Source organism: Dipteris shenzhenensis, chromosome 6 (genome assembly GCF_047967505.1).
Source record: "Dipteris shenzhenensis isolate YYH24624 ecotype China chromosome 6, Dip_SZ_1.0, whole genome shotgun sequence".
NCBI classification, from domain to species: Eukaryota; Viridiplantae; Streptophyta; class Polypodiopsida; order Gleicheniales; family Dipteridaceae; genus Dipteris; species Dipteris shenzhenensis.
The window spans coordinates 34,979,172-35,000,876 of record NC_141601.1 but is presented as its reverse complement, the minus strand read 5'-3'; the positions used below and the strand labels follow the sequence as shown (position 1 = coordinate 35,000,876).

The window sequence follows — 21,705 nt, the reverse complement described above, 5'->3', positions numbered from 1 at the left end:
AGGAACTATTGAACATTTTGTTTAGTAACAACCATAGGACTTTTGGCGGAGATGTCTAGAGGGACGGTCCCCCTCACCACTCACTAACACTCAGGTCTGGTCTAATTATGCACACACGCTATATGATATCCCAAATCAGCCAATTTTTGACCTCTCACATATGCCACGCCCCACATCCTGCACACTCTTCACTAGGGGAGGATAGAAGGATGCCGTAATGAAACTTCATAATGATTGAGTGAAGGATCATGAGGGGTTATGCACTGAGTTCATTGCATATGGGATTAACCTCCTAGCCCCGATCATAGCAAAGCTCTTTAATGAAGCTCTTTATTTGGGGTTTCCATGTACCTGGACCATTAACACTATTTCGCCCATCCACAAGGCAGGGGATCCCATGAGCCCGGAGAATTACAGGACCATTATGATTGAACATGTCATGTCCAAGATTTATGCATCACGGCCTATTTCTGAGGTTAGTCAATTTGCAGAGTGTCAAAGACTTAGAGCAGTAGGACAGGCTGGTTTCCGACGTGATCATGGTACCATGGATCAACTTCTAACACTCAGGTGTATCATGTATCAAGGAGGCGACGGCATAGAAGCCGAGCATTTACAATTGCTTTTTGGATTTTCATAAAGCATTTGAAACGGTTCTAAGAGCCCACCCCCTCCGGCGACAACAGGATTTGTGTTATGACTAAGAAAAATCATTTGGGCTATCATGGCACTTTACAAGAGAGTCTCAGGTAGAGTCCAGGCAGGGTCAGTGTGGACATATGAGATCATGAGCACTATTGGGGTCAAACAAGAGTGTCCTTTATCACCTACCCCCTTTGGCCTCTACATTGACGAGCTTGAGACAGTGATGCAAACATGGGGGGATGAATGCTCTCTTGCTGGCACCCTGACCCAGATATTGCTATATGCAGATGATGTGGCACTTTTCTTTTCCTCAGTAGAGGGGCTCCAGAGACACCTTGACGCACTACAGTGTTTTTGTGAGTCTCATTATTTGAAGGTCAACTTTGGTAAAACCAAGGTTATGATCTTCAATGCATCTCGAGCCATCATGCACCAGGAGCAGCTCACGTTTGATGGGTCACCTCTTGAGATAGTTTAGTCATACACATATCTTGTGCTTTTCTTCTCCAAACCCATATTCACAATGAGATCCACGGTGATGCAGGCCCACCTGGGTAGGGGATACGCTTCATTGGCCAGACTAGAGAGGGAGTGCTTCCGCTTGCACTTTCACGATCCATGGACCAAGGGGCTGCTTTTTAACTCCTTGGTCCACCCAGCAAGGATGTAGGACAGCCCTTGCTAGGAGCTATCGAATATAGAGTGGGATCATGTGGAGTGGCTACAGATTCTCATGCTATTGCAGATGATTTGCGGTAAGCCATCCGTTCCTCAGCAGATCATTCAGGCTGAGTTTGGGTCATCCCCATTACAACTAGATGCGGCATTTCAAGTCATCACGTATCTGTATTGAATTAGGGAGTATAGGGATTACACTTCTAGGCGCAGCAGACCACCATGGCTAGCACTATCCTCCTCTATGGCACTATCAATAGGGGGTGACCAGAGATGCTGGTATGCATGCACAGAGAGATGGTTTGAGTGACTAGGGCTCCACATAGATAGACTCCCTCCCTTGTAGTATAGTATGGATGCTCCATTTTCTCCCCTTCTATCATACGAGGTCAACCAAGCCATCTGTGAGGATCTCTTAGTGTAACATGAGCGAGGCATGTCAGGTGCTCAGGGCTAATGCTCCAAGAACATGATTTGGCTCCATGTATCTAGGCTCCGTGATATCTCTTTGGTGTGATGCAAAGAGCTCACGTATGTGAATCTGTCGAGCTGTCTGATGCTGTGGTGGGGGGCGTGGTCTCCTCGATCTTTGGATTCGATGGGCTATGTCAAGTGTAATGCCACGTCTCTGTTGGTTGCCTTTGAGGAGAGCTGAGATAGGTCAAACCTCAAGCGTGTGTGCTCTGGTCTCCTGTCGCATGTGAGATCCCTGTGTCCCTCGTCCAGTAGTGGTGTCGTGTCGACTCCCTCTACTGACATCTAGCTCCTCCTCCTCTACTCTCGAGTGCGCTGGAGAGAGAGAGAGAGAGAGAGAGAGAGAGAGATGCATGCATGCATACATCCACATACGTACATACATAATACATACAATGCAATTATCCCTTCTATTGCATGTGAAACTGTGACAGTATAGAAAACAAAGAGTTAAGCTGAGCCAATGATGCATCAGAAGTAGATACATAACAATGCCACTATAAAGACAAAACTCAAGGAAAGGATAGAGAGAGAGATCCCTTGCCATCGACGGTGTGGGTAACTATCCATCCATCCGATTGATAGACCTGTGTATGATATCTATTGGACCAGCTCCATCGGACAACTTAGAATAGGCAAGGTGCCTTATCCGATGCTGGCTCTAGGTCTGAAGGGGGCTGGCTTTGTCACGGAGAGAATCAATAATGGAACACTGCAGGTGCTTAGCATGACTAGTCTGTTTGGGTCCCTCCGTCCTCTCTATTTTGAGATGAAAAATCATCATCTGGAAAGTGCATGCCACTAGGACAAAAGTAGTCTATCTCCCCACATCAATTGCCAAAATTCATTCAGGGCTGGGTCTATTTAGTCATGCTCTTTAGGTCAGTATTGCCCTTGCCTTGGTCATCTAAGAAAAAATCCATGATCATCCTCTTTGAATCGGCTTTGATGGTCATCCATCGCCTCTCCTTTGTGCTCACAAGAGCTGATTTGTATGTCACTAGGACTCCAGAAGGAAGATGGTCATGCATTACTGATCAAGATATACCAAGAAGCCTTTGATTGGGCCAAAACTACTTCTGAATAGATGGTGGTGCCTGCAGATTGCTCCTTTGTCTAGTCTCCTACATGTCACATAAAATGTATTATCGTCTCTCTCATGCAATGCCCTTTGTGCCCAAGCGCAATCCTCAATACATGCAAGAGATAGATTCAAGTGTAGGGGGAAGAGAGAGAGAGAGAGAGAGAGAGAGAGAGAGAGAGAGAGAGAGAGCAGTGCAAGGCAATGCATACAAAAGGTTTACATAATTTGGTGCCTTTGGTTCTCATACTATGAATTTGGGGCCGAAGGTAGAAAGAAAGAAATTTTAATAGAGTCTTCCAAAGACCAAAGGGATTATGAGAGTGAAGAGGACTAAATACAATGAGAAAAACCTAAATGTGTGGGGTCACTAAGCGGGCATCCACACCCAAGATGAATACTAATATTGAAAACCCATGAGAGAGAGAGAGAGAGAGAGAGAGAGAGAGAGAATTAAGCCGATTCATGCATATTATATTGAACTAGCAACGCAACACAAAAACTAGCACTGGTCAAAATTCAAAGACCATCACATTTTAAGCCCAAGGAATCCTCACCTTAGAAGCACCCGAACCTCAATGAGTGTATACACATGCTATGCAACTAAGGTGGTCTCTCAAGAAATTAAGACACATTACTACCCATAATCCATTGTCGCTACATTATTATACATATGTTTAGATTTCTATTCATAAGCAAATAATATGATAAAACAAGTATAGTGAATGGCCATACCTACGCAAGTGGCCATAAGGGTTATAATTAAATACTCATATTAGAAGGTCAATGAACATCTAGCTTAAGTGAATTGGACCCTTCAAGACATTCTGAATGGATTACTTCCCTCTTAATGAAGGTTTAACTCATTGTAGTAGGTCTACACTCCTATCAATAAACATCAAATGGTAATTTATAACTACATTCATGACGCTTTTGAATCAAACTAGCAATAAATACACTCATATAAATGGTCCTATTGAAAATTGTGTCGAATCTCTGTCAAGTGTCAAATTCTGTGGTTTTGACAAGAGACTCAGATAAGCAACTCCTTGTAGAAAGTTTGATTCTAAATTGCATAGTTCGTATCCTTATGGGTAGTGCAATTGGGATAATAGTACGAGTTATGAGGGATCTACACTTCTAGCCTTTGTTGATGCTCTTACTGCCATGTTACAAGGGTCATATTAGCCCACAATTGCATGTACAAAAGGACCATACAAGAGAAGCTTAATCCTGGATACACTGGTTGATAGGGCAATAACATATACATAGGTATAGCAAGCTATGCAAACCTTTTCCTTGTACCTTACATATAGCATAATTGTTTATCATGGGTAGGCCATAGGTCCCTCAAGATGCATTGTGTTACAGCATGTGGGAAGGTGATTGTCTATTGTGGGTAGGCCTTAAAATCCCACACGATGCTTATTGTTACAACATGTGGGAATGTGAGAAAGTATAATACACGCACACACACTATCTCCCCCCTCCTTCGTCCTTATCCTTCACACACTTTTTTTTTTGTGTGAAAACTTTGAAGGCTTTATATTACAAGATAGCTATCCCAAAAGAACTGGTAAGCTAAAAGATTACATCAAGAGAAAATCTCCTTGTAGGACAAATATACATCATGATCTATGTAGTGAGTTTGCAGACAATCGAAGAGCGATTGCTGCAAAGAACGACGGAAGAAAACAAAAGTAGAGAGAATTGGATCACCAAAGACTCTGTGATTTCTATCTTTCGAGAGAGTCCAGAGTACCCAGTAGCGAACGTAGGTAAAGAACAACTCAAAATCCTTCACACAATTACACACTTACACGCACAAACACACACTTACACACACAAACACATATACAAAATCCTTATAGTTCACACACACACACACAAAACACATATACAAAGAGTTCAAAGTATTCCTTCTATAGAAGGAATAGATGGTGATTAGCTGACATTTTCACTTATCCAAAGATGCTAAAGCTTAATGAACTAAATAAGAGAGGGAGGATAAAGGGTAGCATCATCTAGATACAAAAGGTTAGCAAAGGGCAATCCTAGAAAAAACTTATAATTGAAATAGCGATTAAAGAAATATTTATCAACAAGAGGATTTCCATGCTTACAAGTATGAGGGACGAAACTGGTGCTATATGTTAAGACTAGGACCACAGTTTTGCAAGAAGTTAGAACCCGCTTTGATTTAAAAGTACATCAGACACGATGTCCAATGGCAAGGAGCTCTTTAAAATTGATAGAGTAGACAGAGGCTGTCAATCAGTCAACAAATGCATTGCAGTTGACACTGAATGCAATTTGCTGAACGATAGTCTAATGGTACCAGATTTCTTGTCGGCATAGTGGCTTGCAAGTACACAGCAAAGCACTTGCATTTTCAATCAGCCGTTGTCGCACCACAAATCTTCTTTAATGGCTCTGAAAAGAGGTAAGAGAACGAAGAATACACTAAAACACTCAGTTCCATCCTTTGTGCTTCTTGCACTCTTTACGACCTTTCTCGCAGCATTTCCTGCAAGAGTTATTTGCACAATTTTTAGATCTCAAATTGAGGCAATGACCATTTTGACAGTAAAATTGGTGTGGTAGCTTTTGACCTGTTGTACATGTGAGACTCACTGTTACAGGCGCCTCCAACACATTGCATTCTGCAGATGTGATCTGTACATGGATGTCATGTTTCCTCTTCTTTATTTTTTGATTAGTTAAATCTGCTGCACTATTCTCACTTCCTTTGGAATGCTTCAGCTTCTTGTTCTTTCGCTCTGGATTCAAACCAACTGGCTCAGTGTTTTGCCCAGCCTTTTTCCTTTTTCTAGATTCTTGGCCTGCATGCGCACTGTCTTGTGTGCTTTCTATAGCGTGGCCATATTTTTCTTTGACTTTTGTTTCCATACTACCTGCATCCCTTGCAACAAGTTTCTGTTTTTTGGGAGGACAGCCACTACGCTGATTGGGGAGATCTAACGGTGGCATGCTCTTTGCTTGTAAATGAATGTGGTTTTTCTTTCTCCTTTTCAGACTTCCTTTCTTTTTCACATTTATTTTACCCTTCCGACTTTTCTGCCCCAGACTGTGTGTTCCACACTCATCAGCCAGTGAAAGAGATACACCTTTCCTTTTGCATTGGTGGTCACACATACCTGACGAGATTAGCTTAGCCTGCCTGATTTCATCACGTGTCATCAGATCGGCAGAATTGATCTCATCTCCCTTCAATTGTTTCTCTTTCGTCTCACTTTGCCTGATGGTTGCTTCTGATACAGACTGGCTACTTGCTTCTGCACCCTCATATTTGTTGCCACCTTTCCCTTTCACTGTAATATGAGATATAAAGGTCATCAACCAGGCTCAAAATATAGCACATGCAGAAAATCCCTGTTCAAGAAATTGAATTCACGAAGGACAATTTGTGCATCTGTACTTATCTGGAATTTTAAGCAACCACTTCAATGTCCTGGCAACTTTTTTACAATTTAAACTTCAGGCCTAGTACCCGATTAGAGTTTTGCATACATTCTTTATACAACAGGAGAGTGGCACCTGAGAGTGGAGCCTTCGTAAGGCATATGTCAATGCAGTATATAACAAAGTCATTTCTTTTATATATAATACAGAGAAAAGTTAGTAGTTCTTCACCTTCTGAGTTGTCTTCTGCCTTCATTTTCCGCCTTGCATAAATGAGTACTTCAAGCATGCCATCCTCGTTCTGCAGAACTGTTGTGTGTTCTGAGTACTTTTGTAACAAGCGGTCTGCCGCATTCCCACGGAGTTTAACTATCTTGACCCAATCTGACTTTTCTAAGTTGTTTTCTTCTTTGCATTGCATGGAGTCTGCAATACCCAAGAGTCGTCACAGAAAATACGTACTTTGAAATGCAATCACAGATTTTTGCTTTAATGGTTACTATGTTCTATTCCCTAGGAGTTGGTTTCCTTGCAGCTTGGATCGTAAGTCAAGAACATAAACTCACATAATCACAAAATCCTTTGCATAAAATTTGGCTGCAAACGTGCAACAAGCAGTGACAATATTCAAGGTTGATAAGAATTTGAGGCCATAGCACAGGATTATTGCACCACGACTTGGAAGTAATACTTAAGGAGAGTCCTTGGATACAGTACAATGCGACCAAACATTTATGCAGCCACTGGAGCAGTCAAGAAGGCATTCAAGTTGATAAATAACTGGTTGCTTTGAAAGGACAATAGGCCAACAACCATGAAGTGAATCATGTTCATGTAACTTTTCTTTGATAGGATATAGCATGCTTTAAAAAATTCCAACTACCTGTGGATTGAATTTCATCTAGCGGACAAAACATGTTTACAATTGAGGGGATCTGTAAAACCGCTATCAAACTTTTCAAAAGTGACCTCTTTGAGGTTGATGCAGATGAGTCAATCCTCACAGATTCTTAAAGAGTCATCATGCTTTGACAACTATACATGGATCACACCTAGCGTTAACAAAAGCATTGATTGATAAGGCATAAAGAACATGAGCACAACATAGCAACTGAATACACACAGCCTGAAAGCAGGTAGAAATTCTAACAAAGACATAAGACCATTTTGGGCAATCAGACAAAGATTAAATTAAGCACAGTTCTTATTCCTACAAGGATGAGTAGAGTCAATTACATATCGTGAGGGTTGTCACTTGTAATAAACCACTATGGCCTGAAATTGGCCACCATTAAGATCAAATACGTACCATAATGTAAGAGAAATTACAATTGTCACCTGCTACAAACAACTAGCTCATGCTGATCATCCGCAAGGTTGAGTGCAAGTAGCTGCACAAAGCTCCTCGTTATATAGATACATATAGTGGCATTTTCCCCTTAGATTCCAGTGTCATGCCAAAGCATCTTCTGCAGAATTCTTGCAACTAAGGCACCTCCTTTGTTAGCTCCATAGTTACCACGGAACGGCATTTCGATATCCAGAACGTCTGGAAGGCTGTTCCGGACAGAGCAGGAGTAGGCAATGTCTGTAACGTTCCCAGAAAGTTCCCAGGCAGGCACTTGACAGGGAACACCGTTCCGGCATTCCCAGAACGTGTTCCGGACCTAGACCTGGAGCTCCAGTTTTAGGATTTTACGGGCTGGGGTAAAACTCCCGAATGCTGCCTTTTGCTTGAATTGTTGGTGTCGCGACTTGCTGCTCCTTTGTCCTCCAGCTCCTACACTACCTCAGCCTTCTTCCAAGCCCCCTTGGGCCCTCTCCCCTCAGCCCCTCCTCTCAACTCTTTCAGCCCCCTCTCCTCTCAGCCCCCCCTTTTCTTCACCCCTTCTCTCTGCCCTCTCCCCCTTCTCTCAAGCTTTAGGCTTCAGCCCCCTTATTTGAAATCGTCTACCCCCCCATCATGCAGCTGCTTCAATTGATTTCCAGTGTAGGCCTTTGTTGCTGCTCTCACTGGATGCAAGACCAGTCCTCCCAATATTCCGGTCACAAGAGCATCCTGGGGGCGAATCACCCTTATCTTCAGCATAACAGCCTGGCCCTATATTCCAGTTGGCTGCATACCTTAGCTGATATAAAATAGTTGATCTACGCAAGAGGAGTCCGAGACATCGCAAACCAGCTTAGCAATCTTTGGACAGCCTGCTATAACCATCCATTGCTGTAAGGCAAAGGGTTGCAGGTGGAAGTGCAAGCAGGGAAGGCGACCTCAACGTTTGTCGACTTGCACAAAACCAAAAAAGAATAGAACAAGCAAAGGCCACTTCATCCAAAGTCAAGGAACCTTGGAAAAAAGTCATGTCATCATAGCTTTATTACTCATCTCATTCTCTAAGGTTCTTTTTTCCACGTCTAAGGCCTTCCAAAAAAAATAATTTCCTAAAGGTAGCTCATCCAATCATTAGCCTCGCCAATCTCAAAGAAAAGGATTGAAGACTAAATTAAAGAGATTCAAACTTAGTGGCTTACCGTGCAGAAGCAGGATTGAAGAATTACAACTTACGTGGTGCAACAAGAGCGGGTTCGAATTTGAAGGCAAATCCAAGGCCTCGAGCAAATACCAGGGAAGTGGGCATCGTATTTTTCTCTCTGTTATAAATCGTTTTTCTTTATAGTTTTTCGGGGGAATCCCATTTTTAATTTAAAAAAATGATGGGTCGAGAAAGAGATGAAATGATTAGGGAAAGCGTGGAAAGAGCTAGAAGGCTATAGTCGAAGAGGAAACTCATGAGGATACTATGGAAATGGAGGATATAGATTACGGAGATTATGGAATTCCGTATTCAGAATTCATCAAACTAGAAAATCGAACAATTAGGGTCTATTAATGATACATTGAAGACCCTTACTGAAGTCATATCCAAGTTATCCGATTCTCAATCGGTGACTCCTATGCCAATATCACCGACTCCTCCAAGTCAAGTGGAGAGGTCTACCTCTCGACTTAAAGAAACCTCAAACATACTTTAAGACTTATAACCACCAATTTTCAATGGGGAAGAAACAGAACGAAACAAGGATGCCATAAACACCTTCTTGCATGGCAAGACTTCCATTGACTCAGGAACACCCCTCCTGAAAATCAAGTCGTGGAAGCGAGTCTTTTCCTTGGAAGTAAGGCCTATAAATGGTGGTGGATGAGCCTCATAGAAAATGATAGGATTCCTAGGTACCGGGCGGAGTTTGAAAAGATTTCTTAAATTTTTTTAACCTAAGAGTGAACTAGAACTGATTGCTTTTCTCGCCTACTCTCGTCAATCTATCTTGGCTAGTGATGCAATGCCTTTCTCCAAGATGCCCCTTCATTCACTAGGCGACGAACTTTCTACATTCCTTATGGCTTAGTAAATCGAAAAAGAAAGCTTTTAAAATCTTCACGCAGGTCCACGGAACATCAACACCGAATCGCTTCTGAATTCTCCTTTGATCATTCTCGAGACCTTAAGGTGCAGACAAACAAACACATATTTCATAGACATGATTTGTCTGTAACAAGCTTCAAATGTCCTACACTTTGACACCAGTAAAACATCAGCATCCACTAGAGGGCTGTACAAGCTATTCACCATCCAGCCACAGTTTTCCAAAGTGCCCCCTTGTCTGTACGTGAACCTCCTCTCAAGTTCCTTCTCTCCTCTCTCTTTTCTGTTGGAGCTCTCTCTCTAGAAACCTCCCTCCTAGCCCAGTGCTCACATATGGTGCCATGTGTCCTTTATTGGACCTTAGTCTCTTACCCCCCTCTTGGGCCAACTAATGCACCCTTCACTTAATACCTAGACATAGGGGTCCCCTAGGTCTTAGCCTTCAAGTCTGCAAGCATTGTCAAGCCCTCTTGCTTTCAGCCTCGCCATAAAGTCATGGTGTTCGCAATGTTCTTTTGTCCTTGGGGACCATTTATGCACGGAGGCTGACACTCTCGCTTCCATTTGGGCAGAGATTATCTTCACTCTTAGGAGTCAGTGGGAGAGGTGTACAGGCACTTCTTTGGCAGCTCGTGGGAGACTTCTATCCTTCATGAGGACATGGGACTGCTCTTTATTTTTTCACTTGACCCCTTTTGGGATGTCGTGGCATTTTAGACCACCTCCATGGCTTTTTTGCCACATTGTTGAGGCTAGGGATAGAGTACTTTCTCTCCCACCTGTTGTATGATTTGTTTTGAATGGAATATATCACTCTTTATTTAAAGTCATGGGGCTTCCATGATTATGGCTGACATAACATCCTTGCTAGCATCTTGGTCTTTGTATAGGCATAGCACCTCGTAGTTCCTCTTCTCATAGAGCATTTGATCTATGCCTAGCTTGAGGACTCTGTTAATCAAGACCAAGGTGATACATACCCCAAAAGCAGCAAAACTGTATATCCAGAATATGAACATTGTGTGGACCTTGGGCTTTAAGAGACACAACTCCAGGCCTCCAGCTAGTCCAATTGCTACGCCTTGTGAACAAATACCTTAGTGTCCACCCTTATTCCAACACCCCTTCACCTCACTCACCCAACACTCTTAGAGTATGCTGATCTGCAATACTCAAAAGGACATGGCCTACCTCCGTCACAGAGCAGGATTTCCTAGAGTAACTCCTAAGTTTGACAACAACCAAAATAAATCAACCACAACATAAGGGAAGCGTGATTCCTTCAAGATTCTACTGACTTCCTCAAAGGTTGACTACTACCCCACTCTAATGAGCTTACCTCTAGGTCTTTAATGCTAAGACTTTGCTGTTCAGGAATATATTCCTTGACTGTGTCAATGCTGTCTTTGTCAATGGAGAAGAGGAGCTGAGAGTAAATGCTAGGTAAAGTGACATAGCCTTTAGACTCCTTACTGGAGAATTTTTTTAACTTAACCTTCCTTTCCACGTCATCAATTGCGCAATGGAGTTGCATCTGAACATGTGCTATATTCTGGGGATGATGGGAAAATGTCTCAGGCTGCATGCCCTCTCAATAGGGTTTCACATCTCACCACAAAGAATGTCTTTCCGGTCTCATTGGTCATCCTATGTCCTACGAACTTCTAGGTATTGTTCCAAAGATTCTTTGCTTCTCTACAATTTATGAACACATGACTAATGTCTTCATGGAACAGACAAAATGGCACAAACCATTGTCAAATTTCAGTCTCCTTTTCTTATCACCAGTCCATTAAGCCCTATGAAAGATTAGCCAAGTGGTCATGTTTATCTTCTCCAACTTCCCCTCCATATTCTCTTAGCCCTTTTCTCCCATTTCTTGAGTGAATCCTTAATCTTCCACCTTCTATTCAATCAAATACAGACTACAATGATTGGATGATCTATACTTTCTCTATGGTTCAAATATAATCAATCCTCTTTTATGAATGTTAATTAGAGTCAGCCTTCGCATCTTACTTTTTGGTACTTGTTAGTTAGAACTTGGTCTTGTTTTAAGAGGCAATTTTTTAAAACAAAATATTGTATTTAACAAAAATTATGATTTCTTACATTAATTATCAATATTTATCTTAATAAAACAATAATTATTCTTAATTATCTTATTCAACGAAAATTATTAAATTATTATCATTTGCTATCTTATTTAACTAATAGATACACATTGGGTATATAGCACATCATGAACACGGAAACTAATCACAAAAGGATTCAAAACAATGAGTAGCATGCAAACCAAATCGACCATAGCTCATTTGAATGCACACAAACACCTTCAGTCCAATTTAGTTGTAAACATTCCATAAAGCATGAAAAAATATGCCCAAAGCCACTAACATAAAAGAAACAGAAGTTGAGAACTTCAAGCAATCTCTATTGCACAAAATAGATATAAAAGTGCACATTTTCTTGCTTCTTAACTAGTTTGGAGAGTTTCAATTTCACGAGATTTTCCCACTTTTCCTAATACGGTTTTTGTTTTAATATAGGACTTAGGATATAGGGTTAAGAATATAAGGTTTAGATAGAGTATAGGGTTTAGGAGCTAAGTTTCTCAAGATTAGATTTGTATCTCACCTACATTCTCTCTATTTAAAGGTAGCTGGGAATCTTGGCAAGGACAAAGTCCTAGATTGTGTGGAAAGGTTTTGTCAACAATAGCATGTGTCCAATAGGAGTGGATTCCATCTTTTTCCCCTCTTGCTTCCCAAAAGCCTAGCTAGAAGGTGCTTTATACCAAAACGCCATTAGAATTTCTAGAAAAGGTTGTGAAAAATAAGAAGATATCTAAGACTTTGAGGAAAGAAGATGACTCTCTTTGGAGGAACTTAGGAGGACCTATAAACTTACCAATGCACATGCAATCATAAGAGCTATGGGAGAAGGGGCTAAGATCATTTTAGGGGTGAGGTTTGCCTTGAACCATTTTAAGTGGCCAATAGGTAAAACCTTAGACACGAGAACAGACTTAGTGATTGGCAGAAAATGCCTGAGGTTTATTCACAACCAAGCTCACCAAACAAGTAGGTGTGCTATGTAAAAGCACAAGTGGAAGAACCTCGAGGCTCTGTCCCACCTCCTTCCTTGGCCTTAAGGAGCAATAGATTGTTAACAAGTACGCCAACTTGGCGACCCAAACTTTGATCTTTTTTATGAAGGTATTGATTAGTCAAAGTAAAATTATTACCCAAATGGCAAGAATCATGACTCCTGCTAACTCAACTATGTTCTAGCTGGCCACATCAGAGAAAATCTAGATCAATGCTTTGTTCTTCCCATCCAATCCTCATACGTCTAACTTCTTATAGCACATGATAAAGGGACAAGGAGCAATTGCATGACATCCACATGCTAAAGCCACGGATTGGACAGTGGTCTTTTGCATTGTTTATATGTGCATTACACTTATATTTTATACCTATTTTGGCTTACTAAGCTTCAATTTTTCTCTTACAAAAGGAACTAATTGTAAGGTGTTGCATGTAATTGAGTGGCTACTGTTGACTCTTTGCCCATTTCAGTATCATCAATGGGTCGTGGTTTTGTAAGGGCTTGTGGACAACATGTCCCCAAAGTGAAGGTGTTGGAATGTGAACTGTTGTGTCCCCCCCCCCCCCCCCGCCCCAAACCCACCCCAAATGAAGCAAATGCAAAAAAGCTCGCAGAATTTGTGGAATCGTGAACAAGCTCGGAATAAGAAGGTCAGAAGAACGCTTGATCCCTCAAACAAAAGTCTGTTCCTTCTATTTCAAGGTGACAATTCAACACATTAGCTTTGCTAATTCCAAAATAGAAAAATTTTACAAATCACTTGTCTGCATTAAACAATGAACCATAAATCACGAATCAAAAACTGAAACCATATATCACCCACATGAAAATCATCCTTGCAGCTCCAAGTTTCTTCCAAGATTAGCTCTCATACCACTGTTAAGTCCCAATCCTTGTGGTTAGCCACCTCTGATAGAACACCTAGCTAAAGGATAACACAAGGTTTAGATGAAAAACAGTAATTACACAACAGGCTCACCTCTCCACCCTAGTTCTGAAATCAATGTCACCGCCACGTTGAAGGTCAAGGATCACACTCTTGCTAGCATACAACAAGAAGCAACCGCATCCCACACCACCATGACATATCCAAAGGGCATCGACCTGTTGCCATGCTTTGTAGGCTAGTGCTAAGGAGTTCATAACGATCAATAGCCAAAAATAATGAGAGTAATATAGACACAGCCCCTGAGCTATTTTAGCGGGGCTTGTAACCCTAGACCTCCCAGTAAATGCCAACTACTTCCACTCTTACAGGCTAATGTTGATACCTTCAGGCATCACAGCAATCGTATAAAATAATAATAAGGGCCAATCCACTTATACAGCAACAATCCCTAAAGCTAGTTAGCAGGGCTTGTAAAATCACCCCCGACCTCCGTGTAGACACCACTACTTCTGCCCTTAGCCTCAAGGGGTAGTCACCCTGCTACTATCCATTCCGCCTTAGTGAATTTGTCACCCAGGTTAGGTACAGACTAGCTAGAGTTAGCTCGTGATATAGCACTATAAAACTTTCGATTCACAAATTGACACTTGCAATGGCCCACTTAACATTCAGGGTTGTAGCTGCATGACAATGAATGCTAGACCGTTCAAGCAAAACCTATAGGAGCTTGAACTCATAGCTGGAAACATAAACACGTACCAATATTCAATTGTAGACGGCCTTTAACGTTGTCTGACATAACTGTTCCTTTTTGTTCCTCTGTAAGCCCTACAAGACCACATATTCTCTCTGGTACCCCATTAGAACTACATTCCAGAGGATGTTTATCTTGCAGCAAACCTAAAGTTGTAGGTCTCTTCACTTGCATTGAACCTTCTACATCCTGTATGAAAGAAGTCAAATTCAGCATTTCCATCAATGCATTAAGGTCAGCATGCAGACAATTGGAGTTTACATGAAATACATAGCCATTGGCAATGCAACCCATTTTCAATTACGTTTATGAAAAAAGAAGCACTCCATGCAATGATATATGTCCCCCTCTTTTGCCAAAAACATCATCTGCAGAGGTAACAAGAAATCATTGCCGGGAATGCTTCTCTTGTCAATATGCTTAGCATTAGGTTGCTAGGTTCTTAGAAACTTCTGTTTTTCCTTGCTATGCAAACCATTGGCACAGACTGCAGATTCAAACACTGGAAGGCCCTTTTGTGGTTGCATTTGTAATGGACTCAACGTGTAGGACCCTTCTGGACTATCACGTACCTGCTCAGTCTCAATTGTTAATAGACGAGCAATGTCTGTGGCAGTCACATTATAGTGGGAAGCTGCAAGCAACAGCATAATGAGTTGATAAGATCTGAATGGCCTACAGTTGCAGACATATATTTCAATGTATTGAAACTTGCATTTGTAAGACCTTTCTTTGATGATGCATGTTTATAGCCTTCACTGCTATCTGCATCGGTTGCTTGCCTGTTATTGTCATCAATCAAAAGCTGCAAAGCAAAGGTTTCTTTAATTTAAAAAAGTTCATGGATTCCCACAACAAACTTGCCATTAACAAAACCTCAGAATCTCCCTGATATCATGCACCTGTTCAGCCATGCTGGTTGACATAACTATATCTGACGCTTTAGCAAGAGGCATGGAAGCTGCAAACAATAGCATAAAAAATGAAAGACAGTAAAAGAGTCCCTATACTTGCAGAAATATACTGATGCACATGCAAATTTCCAATCATAAGACCTTTCGTCAATAATGCATGCTTGTAGTATTCACTCCCACTTGCATCAGTGGAATGCCTGTCAGTCTTATCACTCTGAAGCTGCGAACACAACTTCAAAATAAAGGATAAACCAAGATCTATGAATCCCCAAGTCATAAAGGTCAATGGAAATTCAGAACCTCATAGCATTTGATGTACCTGTTCAGTCTGGGTACTAAGAGTTATATTACAGTGGGGAGCTGCGATCAATAGCATAAAGAATCAATGAAATCTAGCCAGAAAGCCCAAGGCAACTACACTTACAGATCTACACGATCCATATTACCACAAACTTTCACACTGTAAGACCTTTCTTTAATGATGCATGCTTATGGATTTCACTCCCATTCGAGTTTGTTGCATGCCTCTTATCCTCTTCCCTTGAAATCTGCAAAGAAATAGCTTTTTAAATTACCAAAGAGTCAATCTTTACAAATTCCAGTGCAAAATGGACAATACAGAACTAAAACCCCCTTGGATATGATCTACCTGTTCAGTCTCTCTTGCTGGCATATCAACAGTATTAGCTACCTGAGTGGCCAGGTTCATGTTGCAGTTATGAGCTATCAATAGCAAAAAGATTCAATCAAATATAGCCAAAACTGCACAAGACCACCTACAATCGAAGAACAAGTATGAAGAATTACATAGTGTGAGACTTCTCTTCAATGATGAATACTTATATCCTCCAGTGCTATTCGCATCTGTTGCATACCTCATACACTCATCACTGGGAAGCTGCAAAGATAAAACTTTAAAAAAAGTAAGCTAGAAATATTGTGGGTTCTTACTTTCACAATCTTCATCATACAGAACCCCATAAGAATCTTAATATAATACACCCAAACTCAAGGGACAAATGCTGTGAAATAAGAAATACTCTATCTTCATCAACTCCCACTGCAGAATGGTCAATACAGAACCTCAGAGCCTCCTTGGATATGGTGTATCTGTTCTGTCTCTCTTGTTGACAAGTCACCAATATCTGCTACATGGGTAGCAGGAGTCGGTTATAGTTGGAAGCTCCAAACAGTGGCATAAACACATCAATGAAACATACCCAGAGCCGAAAACTATCACCTACAGTTTCCAAAGCTATGTATTCATACACACTTTTTTTTTGGGGGTGAAATCCATGTAAATTTATAACACAAGAAGCAGCTCCCAAAGAGGGAACTTGCAGATCTTAGTATAGGACAAGTAAACAGTCGAATCTATCTGTCGAAGACACATACAATCATAGAATGATTGCGTAAGCGACACCCGGAAATAGTGAATCTTAGAAAAAGTGGAATCTCCAACAACTCTCTGACTTCTGTCTTTCCATATAGTCCACAGTCCCCAATACTGAACCCAAGTGAAGAAAAGATCAAATCCTGGTCTCTGTGTGGATCCCGAGAAGCCAGAAAAGCTTGCCGAAGCAAGCATTAGGAAATCGAGCTCGGCATCTATGACAAACAGCAGGAGCAATATGTCGTCGTGTGCCAAGAGCTGTCCAAACGAAACAACTCCACCTAGCATCACCCGCCATAAAAAGATCTGTTGCCAAAGAGGAAGTTTGCAGCTCCAAAGCTGCCGCAATCCTTTGCGCCATCACTTGGCATTACCACTCCTAGACCAAAATTGATTGGCCTGATTCGAAATCCAAGGCAGAGGCAACAAAACCTTATATAAGCTGGCCACTGAGTTATCAGCCACCAATAGTAGTGGACGAGTGCGTGAACCTTCATGATGTAGAGCCCAATCCGTCAGATGATAGGTTAGCTCTAACTTTGGGACCGATAAAAAACCTCGAAGCATCTGAGAAATATAATGCCAAAGGGGCCGATAATGCTGCCCTAAACTATATTGCTTGACTGCTGATGGAAAAGATAACATAATACATCTGTATGAAGCAAATCACCCATCGATTGAATCCCTTTGGATGGGTTCGTGTAAGGCAAGGGGATAATCAAACACCTTTGACCAATGCAAACTCTCATCACGCAAAAGAATTTCCATCAAGAGAGTTGCCTCCCCCGCACACACACACATTTTTTTGTGTGAAATCCATTGAAGATTATATTACAAGAATCAGTCCCAAAGTTGGGACCTCTAGTTACAAGTGTCAAAACATGAAAAGAAAGCAGGATCATCTAGATCTCGCTCACGTAAACAACCATAAAGCAATTGTCGTAGAGATACCCGAAAGAACTGATATTTAGAAGAGTAGGGTCACCAAAGACCCAATGGTTGCGGTCCTTCCCTAGGGTCCATAGAGCCCAATAATGAACCCAATAAAAAAGGAGATAAACCCTACCTGACCGGACGAAAGCTAAACAACCAAAAAATGATTTCCAAAAGAAGCACTGGGGAAACAGGCCGTCGTCGTAGCAAAAGCAAGAAATCCCGTGACTTAGAGCAATGCCAAAAAAGATGAGGCATAGACTCCCTCAAGGACATACATAGTCTACAAGTGGCAGGTGCAATGTGACGACGACTGTCCAAAAGGAAGCACCCCAATCAAAACTCGCCATAAGAGGAAGTTTTGCCGAAGAGGGAGTTTTAAATCCCATATACGCTGCAATCTTTTCCAGCACCATCAAAAGGTGTATGCCATAGACCATATACAATTAGCATGAAGAGAACCCAAGGAGGAGGCACCAAAACTTTGTACAATGCATAGTTTTTCCCGTACGTGTATGGCTCATATACCAAACGTCTAAAAACAATGCATATGAAATGGCATATCATATGTGACCCAAAATTTGGCAAGTATGTTGTGAATATCAGACTTTTCAGACGTCTAGATTCTATCATCTGTTTAATGGTTTAAGATCTATTTTTGGAATGCTTAAGTAGTTGAAACTTGAAACGAACTTGTTAATAAAATTCTCTATAACTTATGTTTGGAAAGTATGAGGGCCACGGATGTTTCAGCCAGGGGCATCTTTCCATACTTATTCCATACTTCCATACCTGTCTCCATATGCCGTATGGAAATGTATGGAAAAAACTATGGTAAAACTCGCATCCCTTTACTTTGCCTTCAATGTGGCCAAACAGAAAGTCCCATTGAGTAGGCTGCCAATGACCAAAAGCTGAGGAAGATAAGTGCATAATCAAATGCCGTATCATATTAATCCATGGCTGATCACCTTGCATAAATTGCAACATCAGATTCCCTTTGTGAGCCAAGATATGCATGTGAATATTGAGGATATCCAGTCCCCCATGCATTTTGGGAGAGCAAAGGTGATCCACTGAAAGCAGCCCGAGGGCTTTGCGGGCATAGCAGGACTTGCAAAAAATATCTCTAATATTAGACATACAGTAAGCAATGTCCTACTTGGTAAACTTCATCAAAGGCAAATGATACTAGATGTATGCAACCAGTATGGATTGAACAAGGCGATAACAGACAAAGGCCAAGTGGCCAACTTCTAGTATTGTTGAGATTTGGTGCCATGAGCACATAATTAGAGGCTAAGGTATGGTATAGGAATGTATTAAAGTAGCCACCCTAGGATGTGGACTACATGATGTGGAGATGTGGATCAAAGATATCCACAAGGAGAAATATGGATGAGAGAATCCCACATGTGTTGACTATTCTAAAGGCTCTCTCTATATAAGAAGCCTATCATGGATTGTTGATCACATATAGATTGCAATAGATTGGGTGTTTGCTACACTATGGCTTTCTTGTGGTGCTTTGATCCTCCTTGATCCCTCACTTTATCATGGTATTAGAGCTCCCTTGCCTTCCGCATTGCGATTCTTGAGAGAGTGAGAGTGATCGAGAGATCGAGAGTATTCTTGAGTGATCGTGAGGATTCTCTTCTCCTGAGAGAATTTCCATTTGCTCAATAGAATTTCCGTCCATTTAAGGATAATTCCGTTCATCTCTAAGTGAGAGAGAGTTCCTTGATTGAAATCGAGAGAGATTGTGAGTAATCTCAGCGATAGATTCGTGTGAGAAAGTTCTTCAAGAGAATCCTGAGAGGGGGAGAGAGTTCTTTGTGTAAGGAATAGAGGACTGTGAGAGATTTTAATTTGCTCTTCGTCAGCAATTCAACAAGCCTTGCAACGGGTTCAGAACCCGCTCCATACGGCCTATGACTGCAGCCAAGTGCACGCTGACCATCGAACTCTACGATCTTCAACGACCATCAAGCTACTTGGATAAGCCTCCACTCCAATCAACGAACAAGCTCCATAACTCTGCCTCAGCCACTTTGCATGAGCGGCAAGCTGGTCGCGGATGACTAGCCCTCGCTTGGAGATGCCATACCAGCAAGGCCGCTCTTTGGACGAGGAGGCGCCATAGCTGGAAGCTTGGAGCTTCACAACACAAAAGGCGCGGTGGTGCTAAAGTGTCCACGAGCCAAGGCGGCTCCTAACTAAACGACTTCTCCAACGCTCTAGCTCCGTCAGCAACCACCGAGCTGTAATTCTTGCGACGTCAAGCTTCTTCCGACCTGCAACCTCCCAACCTCTACGATTGACTTAAGCCCACGCAGCCCAACAAACAACGTCTCGCCACTGAAGACCAGCAGCGCCTCCTACAACGACATAGCCTTCAAGACCCTCCGCCATCTCCAATGCCGACTCAGCCGACTAAGCCAGCCCCACATGCTTAAAGCAAGCTTCTACGAGTAGACGTCTCTAGTAACTCTACGGTGAAGCAAAGCCGTCTCCTCAACGAGCACGCGCTGCGGCTCTCATTCGACGCCCAAGATCTCTGTCGCCACGCCCACGCCTCCGACATCGCTGCAGAGAAGCAGAGATTTCTCTTCTTTTCCTCTCTAAGGTTTAATCTTAAGACACGTGGCGGATAAGCCCGTGACCTAGGTTAAGGCTATTGGTTAAGTTTGTGGTTAGGTTCCGTTGCTTGGGTTAGTTGGACCATGGTAAAGTTTGTGTAACCTTGGGTTAACCTAATTGGGTCAGAAGATTGCCACATCAGCATGCACAGTCAGCAATGCCACCCAAGCACAGTCCCTTTATCCTGCATGCAGTATATGAACCCCTAAACCACATCATCAATTGGACCCCTCTTCTTCATAAAACTTCGACAAGCCGTAACTTCCAATCCAGGAAGAATTTGCATAAACTCCAAAAAGGAAAAGTGATCGCCTTTTCGAGCTCTACGCGCCTGTTAAGTCAATTTTGTTGTATGCAATTAGACACTGCCAAATTTGAAAGTTTCTTCAACTCGTAAGACCTTTGCAATAGCAATACGCACTCCAACTGTTGAGAAGTTCAATGGGAAAGGATTTCACACCTGGTCTACACAAATGAGGTATCTCTTAATGCATCAGAAGCTTTGGAAGACTGTAAAGGAAGACATACCCACTGCACAAAATGATGCCTAGAAGGAAAAAGATGAAGCAGCACTATCACTCATTGGTTTGCACTTGGGTTCAAACATAATTCATCATATAGACTCCAAGGATCATGCCAAAGATGCATGGGATGAGTTGAACACAGTGTTTGGTGCAAAAGCCAAAAACCAAGAAATTCATCTTAAGATTGAATTCTATGGTTTGCACATGAGCTTCAATGAATCCATGGCACAATTTGTCAATAAAATCAAAAGCATTATGACCCAACTAGAAGGCATAAATACAAAAGTAGGAAAAAAAGACACACTTGCAATTCTCCTTAAAAGCATGCCTGCAGAGTACAGCTCACTGACAACCACTTTGAAGAATTTGCCAGATCCAAAGCTTGAGAAATGTATATCCTCTCTTCTTGAAAAATAAAGAGAGCTTAAGGCATTGACATCGACATCGACATCAACATCTACATAAACATGCATCAGCAATAATGAAGAATAAGCATTGTTCAGTAAAACATCAACGAAGTGTTACCAATGCGGAAGGATGGGTCACTATCAAAGTGACTGCAGACTGAAGAACAAACCAAGTGTCACCATTGCAAGAAGCTAGGACACAAGGAAGAAGATTGCAGATTGAAGAACCAGCCAGTCAACTACGTGGAGTCATCATCAAGACATGAGCCAAATGACAAGAACATATATTGAGAAACCAAAACCTTGCCACCTTTAGCCCACACGTTTGTAAATCAAGCTTGACTACCTGAGAGTAGCCATGTAAGCACCTAGGGGAGGATTTGATCTTGTAACTCACATCTGACCACCTTGCAGTAGCCA

The 21,705-nt window shown here is 41.8% G+C and overlaps 1 protein-coding gene across 6 annotated transcripts in view; it reads right to left on the bottom strand.

Annotated features, from left to right (window-relative positions):
• Positions 1–4,993: 4,993 nt before the first annotated feature.
• Positions 4,994–21,705, bottom strand: part of LOC147901104 (uncharacterized) — a 119,527-nt gene continuing 102,815 nt past the window's right edge. For 3 of the 6 annotated variants that reach the window (XM_087376095.1, XM_087376100.1, XM_087376101.1), the window contains exons 20-31: positions 16,472–16,536; positions 16,196–16,286; positions 16,038–16,111; positions 15,858–15,936; positions 15,708–15,748; positions 15,530–15,620; positions 15,377–15,435; positions 15,201–15,279; positions 15,047–15,108; positions 14,480–14,663; positions 6,530–6,724; positions 4,994–6,207 (exon numbers count right to left, since the gene is read on the bottom strand). In XM_087376095.1, the coding sequence (XP_087232221.1) occupies positions 5,348–6,207; positions 6,530–6,724; positions 14,480–14,663; positions 15,047–15,108; positions 15,201–15,279; positions 15,377–15,435; positions 15,530–15,620; positions 15,708–15,748; positions 15,858–15,936; positions 16,038–16,111; positions 16,196–16,286; positions 16,472–16,536 (1,880 nt within the window). In that variant the 3' untranslated portion in view covers positions 4,994–5,347. The remainder of the gene's footprint in view (positions 6,208–6,529; positions 6,725–14,479; positions 14,664–15,046; positions 15,109–15,200; positions 15,280–15,376; positions 15,436–15,529; positions 15,621–15,707; positions 15,749–15,857; positions 15,937–16,037; positions 16,112–16,195; positions 16,287–16,471; positions 16,537–21,705) is intronic. The other 3 variants (XM_087376097.1, XM_087376098.1, XM_087376096.1) reach the window with 3 other exon arrangements.